Source organism: Eubalaena glacialis, chromosome 6 (assembly GCF_028564815.1).
Source record: "Eubalaena glacialis isolate mEubGla1 chromosome 6, mEubGla1.1.hap2.+ XY, whole genome shotgun sequence".
Classification (NCBI taxonomy): domain Eukaryota; kingdom Metazoa; phylum Chordata; class Mammalia; order Artiodactyla; family Balaenidae; genus Eubalaena; species Eubalaena glacialis.
This window is the reverse complement of record NC_083721.1, coordinates 144,692,705-144,706,601: the sequence shown is the minus strand read 5'-3', so window position 1 is coordinate 144,706,601 and position 13,897 is coordinate 144,692,705. Positions and strand designations below refer to the sequence as shown.

At 35.8% G+C, this 13,897-nt stretch overlaps 1 protein-coding gene across 3 annotated transcripts in view; it reads left to right on the top strand.

Moving 5' to 3' along the window:
- The window catches only part of SATB1 (SATB homeobox 1), a 98,255-nt gene that overhangs the window by 54,890 nt on the left and 29,468 nt on the right, over positions 1-13,897 (top strand). For all 3 annotated transcript variants that reach the window (XM_061194723.1, XM_061194722.1, XM_061194724.1), the window contains 2 exons: positions 3,968-4,180; positions 12,018-12,173. In XM_061194723.1, the coding sequence (XP_061050706.1) occupies positions 3,968-4,180; positions 12,018-12,173 (369 nt within the window). The remainder of the gene's footprint in view (positions 1-3,967; positions 4,181-12,017; positions 12,174-13,897) is intronic.

The window sequence follows — 13,897 nt, the reverse complement described above, 5'->3', positions numbered from 1 at the left end:
TTTTGTTCATATTGGCAGTCTCTTTCGCTTATCTGCTGTTTTAAAGAATTCATAATTAGCTTTTGGAAGTACTGATAATATTTATTGAAGGTTTTTCTTTCTTTTCCAATACTAATGAATTTTACTTGTAAACTCTTTCTGGAATGTAAAAAAGGTTTAGGAATTCATCAGCAAGTTCACTCTTTAATTGAAAACATTAGACATCTCACAACCGCTATGGAACGGCGATGCAGAATAATTTTACGTTTTCATGTATAGAGCACGTCTTGAACAATTGGAAGATGTGAAGTGCCATGAAAAGCAGCTTCTCGTTTCCCATAAAATTGATATCCATGAGGTGCTGGTAACATACTACATAATATACAAAATCGCAAGTTCTTTTTGGAAACAAAAATGACTAATGATTTTGTTTAATTTCATTCAGCAAATTTATTGAGCACCTATGGGGCATAATATTGGTAAATATTTTAGTCCTGGTATTTCAGCCATAGCAAGTATGGTACATGATGACCTTGACGTGTTATTTTTTAGCATGAAGAAAAGTTTTTGGTAAGAGATCTCTCTTACTGTCCACCATGGGGGATTACTACAAATGACCTTGACCTAACTTGGCAAGTCTTAACTGGATTTTCAGTCATGGAAAATGGGAAACAAGGGCCACATACATCTTGAATCCATAAATGTAGCTACTCAACAACAACCCAAACAGGACCAAAACGTGCATTCCCATATCCGGATTCTAATGCCAGTCATTTCGCATCCAGAATTTTCTCAAGTGACATCATTCTCTTTAAAAAAGTAATTAACACATTCTAATCAAAACATTTTCTAATAATATTTTCAAGCATTTCCACCAGGGGGCACTCCCCTCATTGAAAGCCTGGGCCAAAAAAATAAATAAATAAATAAAACCCACAAAAACCCGAAGGTTTGTAAAACACCTGAGACTGTCTACACTGTCTGCTTTCGAGCTCTGTGAGTGTCCCAGGATTTGAAATATCAGTCTAGACCTTCAACACATCCCAGGCAGAAAACCTGCACTTGCTCTAGTTAGAATAATTAAGTGGAAATAAAATGCTTTGCCCAGAAAACATTTCATATGCTCAAATGGGACGTCATGCTAACGTCAAAATATAAGTAGAGAAATTGCTAAATTCTCTCCCAAGTGACCTTCTATCTGTCTGTTACTTTAAGCCATACAGGAATGACTCAGTCTCATGTTAGCAAGACTTGATATCATTCTGTATTTTTTCATGTGTTGGCTTTCTCACTGTAGTTCTCTGCTGTCTCGAGAAACATTTCTAATGGAAAGAGATGACATTTTGTTATCTGAGATCTCTGAATGTCTAATTTCAAATTTCCCAAATATAATAACATCTGTTTATAGGATCTCTTTTGACCTAAAGTGTTTTGTTTTTTTTATTGAAGTATAGTTGATTTACAATGTTATGTTAGCTTCAGTTGTACAGCACAGTAATTCAGTTTATATATATATATATTCTTATATTATTTTTCAGATTCTTTTCCCTTATAGGTTATTACAAAATATTGAGTATAGTTCCCTGTGCTATACAGTAGGTCCTTGTTGATTATCTATTTTATGTATATTGATAGTACTGTGTATGTGTTAATCCCACACTCCTGTTTTATCCCTCCCCCCCTTCCTCTTTGGTAACCATAAGTTTGTTTTCTGTGTCTGTGTGTCTATTTCTGTTTTGTAAATAAGTTCATTTGTATCATTTTTTTAGATTCCACATATAAGTGATACATGATACTTGTCTTTCTCTGTCAGACTTACTTCACTTAGTATGATAATCTCTAGGTCCATCCATGTTGCTGCAAAAAAATTTTTTTTAATTACTGAACAGTTAGTGTAGATAAACATCTTACAAAGTGCCACATAACTTTTCACTGAAGGCTCACCTTGAGTACATTATTAATTACCATTAGAATTTTCCCATGGGGAGCATATCTTGTTGTTAAAGTTTCTGTCACCCATTTGGAACTTTTTCCTTCTATGGTCTGAATACACATAATCCATTTAGTAAATATTTATCAAACACTTACGTGGCAGGCATTGTGCTGGGATGACAAAAAAGAATATTAGACTATTCTACTCAAGGAATTTATAATGTATGTGTACTGTATGTTTCTGTCTCTGTAGAGTTAAGATATATTGCTTTGTGAAATACATCTTTTAATATCTTTAAAAATTTGTTATCCCCATTTGATGGGGAAGAGTATAGAGCAAGGGCTATTTTTTTTACACCTATTTTCAAACATTGTTTCTGAGACCTTTATTTCTTGGTTTCAACGTGACACATCAAAAACACAGTCAATCTAATTAGTTGGCCTTGTGCAGATTAAATAGCTGGGTGATTGACTGCCTGTTTGACTGAATTTTAGTTAAATTGACTGGATGTTTTGCTCATGTATAAACACAGTTGCAACATTACTTGTCAGTATTATAAATGAAAGGACAAGTACCCTTCATTCTTCAGTCACATTTCTTAGGGTGAAACTGGCTTCCCTTGCATAGACCAAATGAGAAACTAAAATGTACTCTTAAGCCCCCGAGCCTATTGGAGGATCTTTTTTAATAGCAGCCTATATAGATCATTTTTGAAGTGGACACTGCTTTTATATTGTCTGTACCCAACTGTTATCTTGGGGCAATATGCTACATTTTCCTTGAGGAATTGGGAACAAAGCCAGGTTTGTGCTTCCAGGAAACCATGAAAAAACCCCAATGTTATAACCTTGGGGCTTGGTTGTTTTGACATGACACTTTACCTCCCTTTCCCAAATGTACCCTGTTGCCATTTCTGCAGGGTTATTAGAAAGTGAAATTTGCAAATGATATAGAGATCTCCACAACATTTTATTCTGAGCCATATTGTGATAATCTGAAATGTAGAAAGCAAACATGTCTTGGCATTCCAGGCATTTTTTCATGCAGAAGGTTGAAGAGGTAAGGCCTGCTCAGTCCTTATCAAATGGGCAGAAAATGTTTCTAATCCTTGTATTTCATATAAGCCCTTAAACAAAATTGTGGAGAAACACCCATTTTTAAAATGCATTCTTCCAAAAATTAAAGAAGTAGTTAACAATTCTCTGTTATTTGGGGAGGAACACCATAAAGAAGTTTACTAATGGTTTGTGAATTTCTTCTAACACTATTAAAAATGTTTATTCCTCAAGAAATTTGATTATTACAGAATTTGATAATATTCTTTTTCTTGGCATGCTACGATGGATTTTTGCAGTGTGGAAAAGGGGTTATGTATTTCAAATTTAAAGGATGGTTTCTGAAGTTCAAATTTTCAACCTGTTACTCAGAGGTATTGTATAGCAAGCAGTGCAGTATAGTTTCCTTAAGCGGTAAATAGAAAGAATCACTTGTCATTGACTCCACTAATTTGAAAACCAAGGAATAATGTAAAATATTGCCTGCAAAAACATAGCATAAATCTTAGATGATGTTTAGTGATATTCTCTTTCCTAGTATGTTACAATTCACTTTCGAGTATTTTCTTTGTAAACCCTACTTCTCTCGAAATGGCTTTGTATCTTTACATATTGGGCTGTTGGCATTCCACTGCCTTTGTCTAGGCAGCTTGAGAACTATACAGTTCCGTGCTGTCGTATTATGAGCATTTCATTTATTCTTAACTTGCCTCAATCCTCTCTCTGTGAAAGATTTCATGGCAAGTTAAGCTACTCAAAGGAAGGAGACCAATTAGGCAGTTGCAGTTTATGTTATATGTAAAGCAGATGCTTAATAAAATTAAGAATACAATTGAGGCTCTCTTCTCTACCACTTCAATTGTAACTAATATATTCCTATGTGGAATTAATGCTTCTGACTGTTCATTTTCTGAACAGAGTGGAGAAGAAAAGGAAAGGATCACCGCGGGCTGGGCAGAGCATGGGGGCAAGCTTACCCTGTGCCTTTTATTCCCTGCAGGGCTTGCTTTCAGAAATCCTACGAAAGGAAGAGGACCCCAAGACTGCATCCCAGTCTTTGCTGGTAAACCTTCGGGCTATGCAGAATTTCTTGCAGTTACCGGAAGCTGAGAGAGATCGAATTTACCAGGATGAAAGGGAAAGGAGCTTGAATGCAGCCTCAGCGATGGGCCCTGCCCCCCTGATAAGCACACCGCCCAGCCGCCCTCCCCAGGTGAAGTCTCTTTTTCCTCCTCACCTTTCTGCTTTTTGCTCTTGTTTTTTTAAAAAAAAAAGTCTAAGGAAGAATCTCAACAAGCATGAGAAAGGTAGATGGATAGGGATTTCTTTTTTTTTTTAAATAGTAATTCATAGACTTGCTTGAGGAGAATTTGGTCCCAGCTCACTAATTCTGATATAAAAACAAGCAGCTACTAATTAGATAGAGGGAAAAAAATTGCTTTGTATTGCTTCATTTGGGGGGTTCTTTGGGGGTGAAAAGTCATCTTTAAATGGGATACATGGCTCTACTACTATTAAGTAAAAAGGTATTTTAAACTCAATAGGAAAAAAAAAAGTAATGAAGTCCATTTTATCCCTGTGCATTTTAGAACCACCATTTGAATAGTAAATAAATAAAAATAAATAATTCCATTTGTATTTACGCTTTCCAATACCAACTGCAGCTGGTACCAATTACACATCATCTCGTTTGTAATCTTTCATAATTAAGTTTAATACAATCCTTGAAGGCAGCTTTAAATGGGGCTGATAAGGAATTCCATCCATATTCTCAGAAATGGGCACATTTTCTATTTTCCAAATTTTTGCACTTTTTAGAAAGGACAAAAGTCATCTGCCAGGTAGTTTTGTGTATGCGCATCTGTATTTTTTTTTAATCAAGTTTAAAAGGTAGCCTCATAACTACTATAAGAATTGAGAAGTTAATTTTCAGTACAACTATTAGATACAAATTTGAGAGTGGATTAGATGTAAGATCCACAAGCAAATATATTTTTTACACATTTGTGGCCTGTGCAACTCTTAAAAATGAGGTCAGCTAGAACGATGGAAAGTAAATATGGAATACTAATTAAAAGTGCTTATGTAACATAATGTCATAATGAAATTATCTCTTAATGTTAGTTTCATCAATAGTAAAAAATGGTCATCCATTTCCAAGTATAGAGATAAAACTCAACACTAAAAATGAAACTGCCATAGATACTCCATAAATAAGAAATAGACATAATATACAGCCACTTGTGGAGGGTCTTAAACTGCATATTGTAATGTTCTGAAATGATTATTGTTTAGAAACATCCCAAAGGTCCATTTTCTCCATTTTATTCAATGAAAATCAATTAAGTCTTGATGTCTATAGGAGCAGACAATAAGGAAGGCATTGCTGTAATTGTAAGAAGGACATGTTTCTCTAGCAGAAAAGAATGGCACCCAAATACATGCATACATATCCATCTGCCCACACACACACTTAACTGAATTTGATCTGTTAAGCTTTCAATACAATATTTCTTACCAAAAAGAATGAGGAACTCTTTATATACATACATGACTTTTGTAGGAGTGATTAAACAAAAAATACTGTACTTGGACTTGATTGAACACTCAGTTTGTGTTGTTTAGAGTTATCATATGTACCATCATTAGTTAATTTTGCTGTTGCAGTCATCATTGGAAAGCCTCTGGGCAGAGTTATTTTACTTATCACTTAATCTTGCAATACTAACAAAAGAAGGGCTTACTTAAGACCAGTGTGAATTTAAGCTTTGAGCTGCTGCTGCTTTTTTTTGTTTTAATCTATCCAAATATTTGACTTAGTAGTTCCTTAATATAGCTTTTGTTTTCTAATTTTTCTAGGATTTTAATGCTTTTATTTGTTTTCCAGATATGATTCTGCTTTCCTTACTCATCAAGTTTTTTGTTTTTTGTTTTTATTAGCCAAAATTACATTAATTCTTAATTGTGATATTTATTTTTGTATACTATTAAGATACTCTGGGTTGCTTTCCTATATGTATGTCTAAAGACTATACCTGCTGATAAGTTGGGATAGAAAATATAATTTATTTTGGCCTGAATTACTGATAAACTGGTTGAGCCACCCTCAGCTGTATGTGTTTGTTCTCAAGAGGGGGCTGAGACCAAGCCTTTAGCTGGGATATTTAGCCAATGATGAATGTACTTAGATACTGTAGATTCTTAGTGAAGCTCTTTCAAAGAAAAAAAGTTTCTATTAACACAATATTATTGGCCATCTAACCACATTCTGAAATGATTATCTGATATGTGTGAATAATTTTATTTCACTGCTTCATAGAGAATCCCTTTGCATTCCTTAATTTTATCATAACAGAGCTCACAACCAGTTTGTTCACCTTTTACCCTTTGACAGTGATTCAATGAATTAAATTTTAGGGAATTTTTAATGTATTAAATCAATGTAAAATGAGTACTTAGGATTTGGAAAAACGGGTTACAGAGCAGTTGAGTTAGTACTGTTTTGCAGCAGTTGAAATCCAGCGCTTAACCTGGAACCAATATACCACACATAAGGTTTTCATGTGCTTATTTACAAATGACTAAAATGGAAGGGGAATAAAGGAGGAGACCACAGGTATAGAAAAGGACTGCAGGATTTTGTCTTTTTAAATTTTATATTTTGCCAGAGAGGAATCTGTGTGAAATCACTGTGCGTTTCATTTCCACCCCCTCCCCGCCCCCCCCAAATGAAGATACTCGAAATCTGTTTTGAGACTAGTCTTTGGCTTGGGTTGGACCCGAACAGGATTTCTTTCTAATGCTTGTTGAAGGCAGAGGTCCCTTGTGGCTCACTGAAGACCCAGGACACCTTTAGGCCTGAGAGACTGGATTATCTAACAGCTTCTCTGAAGAATTTAGGTCATATGGAAGATGATTGGGATGTCCCTGGGTCCTGCCAGACCGAAGACCTAAACCATTGAGGAACTCAGATTATAAATCATCTTCAAGAAGGGGCTTCCTTCAGGCCCCGGGTGTTATTCTTAGGAGAACCTCACCAGGGAAAACCTAGACCAGCCTCAGGAAGCTCTTGGCTGGCTCTACCTAGGCGAGATGGCTCCTGTGCCTCAGGCTTCGGTAGGGGTAGCCACACCAGGGGCTTTGTCTTCTGGCTGGGGCAGTAGGCTCCAGGCCAGACCTGTTTGTTGAAAGCATATTTTCACAATATACATGCTCTAATTCAAGAAATATGAATACCTTGCACTTGATAATGATTCACAGTTTTCTAAGCACCTTCACGTACATGAATTCATGGAATCATTATACTAACCTTTTGGTAAGAGAAAAATGAGAAAAGCCAAATACTTAGTTTTCAAATCCCCTATTCAGTCTGATGCTCTTTCCCCTACCTCAAGCCACTTCCCAGAAGACAGACATTTTAGAAAGGAGAGAATGAAACTTGGGGACTCTTTCTGTTTGTCAGAGAGGATGAGAAGTTTTCTTGTTAGGTTAGAAAGAGGAACACATGAGAAATATTCTTCTGATAGAATACATTGAATATTTGACAAATGATCCACTTTGGAAGACTTTAGACAGTTGGGCATTTCTGAGGTTGTAGAGAAAAGAGCCCTTTCCAAACTTTGGTAGTAGGAGTATCTGGGAGAAACCAATCCCTCCAAAGCTCCATGGCCTTAAAGATTTCTTTTCTGACTATCGCTTAGCAAATTTTCCAGATGAGTTTACAAGATGAATCTTATTGATAGTAATTAATTATTATTTTCTGGAAGTTGTCTGTTGCACTAAACATATCCATTTTAAGTTGATGGTTTCTATTTAGGTGTGCACTTATTACGGAGTTATTTGTGTGTTTTAAGATGTGTGACTTGTGGAGTTAAATTAGCAATTTCTGTCTTCATAAGGACCATTTGAAAGCCTATAATTATCAATTTATAACTTTTACATGAATTATATAATATTTTTTCTTTTTTTAACATCTCTTTATGGCATTCTTTGGTTTCTTCTGAAGATGGGACATTTTATAACAATGTTTTAGAAAATGTACAAAGTTTATATCAATAGAAGCGGTATATAATTAATTTAATCTGGTAGCTGCACACTTCTGTCTCTTTACAACACATTCTTCTATAATATAATGAAACATAGGTTCAGTTATGGGCAGGAACTTCACACTTGATAAAAGTTTTATTTGTTATGAATCCCTTGATCAGCTTTATTTTAAGATCACGTATGTGCTTGGAAAACGCTTCTCATTATTGGTCATCTTTTAAAAGCTAGAGGACTTTTGAAAGTCCAGATCTGGAAAATAACTAATATTGTTTCTATAAAAGGAAGAAAAGTGTACAAAGATAGAACCATGATACTCAAAACAGTGTTAATATATAAAAATATGAAAATGGGGACTGTTTTCTATCACCAGTAGGAATTCCTCAAAATAGCACGGATTTTTTAAACTAATGATAAAACCATTCACTACTAAAAATTAGACATTCATGAGCTAGATTTAGCAAAGGGCCACCAAAAAGCAGGTGCAGCACGTCTTAAAAAATAAGAATTTTTCCAAATAAAGAAGTCCTGTATAACATCATACCCTCAGTGTATTGCAGTGATTTCTAAGATGAGCATTGGTGTTAGACTTAAGTTCAGTTCTCAGCCTTGCCCCATGGACAAATTACTTAACCTCTTTGTTAGCTTTCTCAATTTAAAAATGGGGCAGTAATGTGACATTACCTACTCAGGGCTATTATGCAGGTTAATGTATGTTAACACAAGGCCCAGCTCATAATAAACAACTAATAAATGTGAGTCTCTCTTATTATCATAATTATTATTAAAACTACATCAAACTTTAATTGCATATAGGCATGCCCTCATGCATGTATGAGCTTGCAGGCAATTCCACTTGCATCAAGGAAGAGCACAGACACCAATCAGGACCACAGTAGAGTCCATTTTGTGTAGCCTGTATGTAGTACATATGTAGTACGTATGTAGTATATATAGTTCATTTTGTAGTATGGGTTGATGAATTCAGCAGCGGTAAAGGAGCAAAAAATTCTCATGAAAACTTTGTGTTCTACTGCACAAGTGTAGTAAAATAAAAAGCACACCCTAGTGCTACACCCTCTCCCCATGTGGGAGGGTAAGTAGCAGAAGCTCCAGTTCTTAACTACTTCCCTGGCGCCACCGTAATGATGGAGTGGTACACGCTACCTTGATAAATGCTATTCAGAAAGCAACTGCATTTATTTTACCTCCTGTGCTATTTGCAGAGAAGCGCTGAAGAGTAGTTTGTTTTGCCTGGAATGAACTACTTTATGAATTTTAATGTGTGATATAATATTAAAAGCTAAACCAGGATTAAAGAAGATTTTTTTTTTGTGCTAAGCTAAAATAGTACTTAGTAGAGTGAGGTATAAAAGATTTTTGTTTCCATTTTTACCTGGGGAAAAATTTCAGCTTTCATATTTTTGAAAAGCTGTCCAAGTCAGTTCCCCTTAAGCAATACCTTGTGTTTAGAGAAAAATGTGGTTCCAGAATTCTAATAGCTTATCTCTAATAAGATGCATATCTGAGCCAACAAGATGATAAGGAAGAGCTTTTCTAAATATTTTTTAAATGAGTAATACAGTTTTTTAATATTTTTAAAAGTTGTTGCTCTCACTTTTATTAAAAAAAGAACTTTTTTAAAAAGTACTTTTTTTTTTTTTTAAAGTACTTCTTTTCAACTTTTGATTGTGTTGGCTACTAGGAAATGGTTATTTGATTTTTTTTTTATGATTTAAAATGTTTGCTTTTTGGTTCAAGTTGTAATTGCTTTATTAAAAAAAGAAAAATTAAACCAAAGAAATTTTTAGAAACAAAATCACAGGGTTGAAACAAATGATTATAACCCACCTCGAAGATAAATTCTTAAACATCATTTTTACAAAAGAATGAAAATTATTTTCAAAACACACTGAAACACCAAGTTTCCAAAGCCTGCCCTCTTAACTGTTGCTAAGCAGATGATACCAAGGAACTGTTTCTTCCAATGCCCTGGACTTCATGCCTCCATTTCCATAACATTCAATGTTCAAAGCGATTGAAATGGCTTTTCTTTTCTCTTTCATTTAAGCAGTGAAAAAAATAGGTATTAAAAGGGACCCCATGTGGTGATCAAATCTATCCTTCTGCCTCAAAGCAAGACCACCCCAGAGCAAAGTTGCCAATCTCAGCAAAGCAACTTTGTAGGCAATTTATGGTAATGCATTAACTCTTCTGGCTCCTAAAGTGGTGTTTAGCAGATTACTGCTTCAAAGCCCTGTGTCTGTGCCTAGTGGCCCCCAGTCCTTAAGATGCCTCGGTGAGTTAGTGCCCTTGCTTACTGGAGTCCAGAGCTGGCAGGGGAAGGCTGGAAATCCAGCCTCCGCTCTTGCCGTTTCTGTCTGCGGATTATGCTTTAGGAGAGGCCAGTGAGGCCAGCCGGTGGGTCCCTTGTCCTGCCTCACCTTCTGTGTCCTCACTGGGGGCCTGTGGTCCAGCCATTTCCCTGCATTATCCTTTCCGTGCTCCCAAGGGTAGTGTCCAGGTGGGAGAGTCTAGCTGCATCCTCCAGAGGTGAGTTGTTTTGCTCACCAGCTAGAAGTTACGAGTCAGAAAGCACGTTGTAAAGGAGACTCAGCTTTACTGTCTAAGTGCAGGGAATTAAATGGCTTAGGATAACCTCTGCCCCTCTTTTGATACCAAATATTTGGGGGCAGGGTGAAATAAACATTAGAAGACTTACTGTATGACTAGGAAGGTATGTCATTTGGTGCCCCAAAATCATTTGTTTATCTTAAAATGAGCTTCATTTTCTATTGTTCCTAGTGGATGAGAGAAATGGTCCAAGATGGTAAGTTTCTAGAGAGGGAAAACCTGGATTCTGTAAAGGACTCTAAGAAACGTGGTCCTTGATGAATCACTTTGCCGGGAGAAATGTGGTCCTGCATCTGGACAACTTTTCATTTATGTTTTCATCAGTTTCCCAGTAAAAAGCAGCTACGTGGTTCATATGTGAATTTCCCAGGCTGGTTGGTTCCTATAAATGCTCAATAAAGATCAAATTTTTATTTTAAAGATTTAAAGTTTTAAAGATTGTTTTTAAGTTTTGAAGATTAATCAAATATCAGTAAATTTTGAGGTTGATTTTCCCCATAAATTTTGTGGCATTTTTCTGCAGATATCTGCTTATCATTATTACCAAAGGCATTGATATTAATTTCTCACTCAAGATTATACATTTTGAATATATTTGTAAGTTACTGTTTATATATTTTGTGTAACTTGCAGTCATGTTCTATTAAATATTGTGAAACATTTTCTTATTGTCTGGTTCCACCAGTCAAAAGGAAAGAGTTATATACAGCGGTGCCAGGAAATGATGAAATAATTATACAGAACAGCTTGGACATGCATGTGTAAAATGCAACCAGCCTTTATGATAATTAAGCAAGGCACTCTACCTGTTTCATGGATGGATAGAAGATTTAAATGTGCAGCTCTGCAAATGGCTTTGTTATGGAAGATTTTTTAAATGAAACATAAGAGGAAAAGGCATTAAAAAAAAAAGAGTCTAAAATTAAAAAGGCCGTAGTATGTAATAGCTATTAGTGATGCAATTGTCTCTTAGGCATCGGGTACCCAGCGAACATACAACACTGTGCATTATGATTTTAATTGTGAATTTCCTTTGTTAGAATTACAATGGAAGGTAATTGGGAAACAATTAGTTTAGGGTTTTCAAGTCTTTGAAACTATTCCGTTTTCCAGAAAACTTACTTTATAGCATTATAATTCCTGGTTGTCAGCTGGCAGTTGCTGTCGTATTACAGCTGCAGTCACCTGTGACAGTATGACTTCCTTAACTTAAGCAGTCTGATCTCCAGCTAAGAACTCATGTTGAATGACCGCATTGTTGATCACCTTGATCATAAAAGGAGCAACAATGTCCAGTCTGGATGCCGAGCCTGAGAAGCTTCAAAACAGTTTGGCCAGTGGAAAATGACAGGCATGTTCAAAATGTTTTATAGGTGAAAACAGCTACCATTGCCACTGAGAGGAATGGGAAACCAGAGAACAATACCATGAACATTAATGCTTCCATTTACGACGAGATTCAGCAGGAAATGAAGCGCGCTAAAGTTTCCCAAGCTCTGTTTGCAAAGGTGGCAGCAACCAAAAGCCAGGTAAGAGCCTCTGTTAGGCATGGAGAATGTTTATCTGCGATGCCTGTGAAAGTTCATTCGAAGAGGTGTCTATTTGCAAGTTGAACTTGCATCCCTGAGAGGTCACGGTTTCCAGGATTATTGACAGAGCTCATGATGAAACAGAGGGTTCAGATTCAGGGAACAGAGACACTTGGTTGTGTTTCCTCCAACATCTACTGTCCAGACCACAGATTTCTCAGGAAATCCCTGAGTCAGTTAACAGTTGTTTACAGAAGAGTACTGTAATGTATAGGAGGTTTCTCCATCTGGTCTATTGTAATGGAACAAATAACTTGAATTATTATTATTTCATTAGTACTTAGGTGACCTTGATTTCCATCCTAAAATACTACGAGCATAGTTTTTTTCTGTTCCAACTCAGGCATCTACAACTGTTAGGTGTGCTTATTAAAACAAACTGACACACACACACACACACACAGCTTTGCAAAGTAATGATTTTAGTTTATATATATATATATATATATATATGGATACATATATATGACACACAAATTTAATTACAATTAGAAAAATTGTCTAACTCTTTTGAATTATAAATGAATCGAATTGAATGGGAAAAGTGACAAATCCCTACAAGATATAACGAAGAATAGATAATGCAGTCTTTTTGTCATATATTGATAATTTATGTTCATCAGAAGTAGAGTCATCTACATGAACAAGCTCACAGTTATCTACAAACCCTTGTTCAAGGCCAGGAATACTTTTTAAAGGACCAGAAGAATACTGGTCTTGTCCAGTATAAGTCTTGTCCCCTTTGCAGAAAGATTTGATAACACTATCAAAGTGAGATTGAGAGGCAGTCAAGGAAATTTTAGACAAATATATTTCATTATCATTAATGAACTCTCCTTTGTAAAACAGCCTGTCTGCTGTCAGCCTCTGATAAAATTATACAGTTCTGAGACTATTTACAATACGATGTATTTACAATACAGTACTTTCATTATTAGGTTTTTCTGAAATTTCACTCTAGCGACATTAATAGTGGTCCTTGCTGGGAGTTTTGCTTGAGAAAAGGTTGTTCTTGTTTAAGTTATAGGCTGGCTGGAAATACGTAAGGGATATCTTGGAAATGTTATATAAAAATGATTAAACTCAAGCTGTGGACTGTAAAAATTATAGCTTTATAGGCCACATGCCTGCGTACCCTTCAATCACTGTCAAAGTGATAATTTCTACAATAATATGTTTCTTTTATTGTGAGATTCTAAACATCAAGTGCTGTTTAAACATTAAACTGAATTGTTTATGTTAGTGCCACACTCGGCGTGTCATACATCAGGCCACCGTAATCTCTCATGGAATGTAAAATTCTGTCATGAATCATGGCTTGTATATCGGAAATTACTGTAATTTTGATTGGAAATTACAGGGCTCTTGAAATGTTTCTAATTATGATAGAATGTCAGAGCCGCTTCAAACCTGTGTGCTTCTTCAGATGTCTTCATTTACATGCCAAGACTAGGCATTAAGGAGAAATGTCCTGTTCGCACGTCGCCCCTCACCCACCCACCCTGCACCACCTTCTTTTGGCTATTTAGTCTAATTAGGATGAGGATCTCATATTTCAACATAGTTTCTCCTGCTTTTCTTTCTGATTCTGCATCTCTTCTGACCTTTCCAATTAAATTATCAAGAATAACAGACTGTCTTCTTACAAGGCCAAACACTTTCCC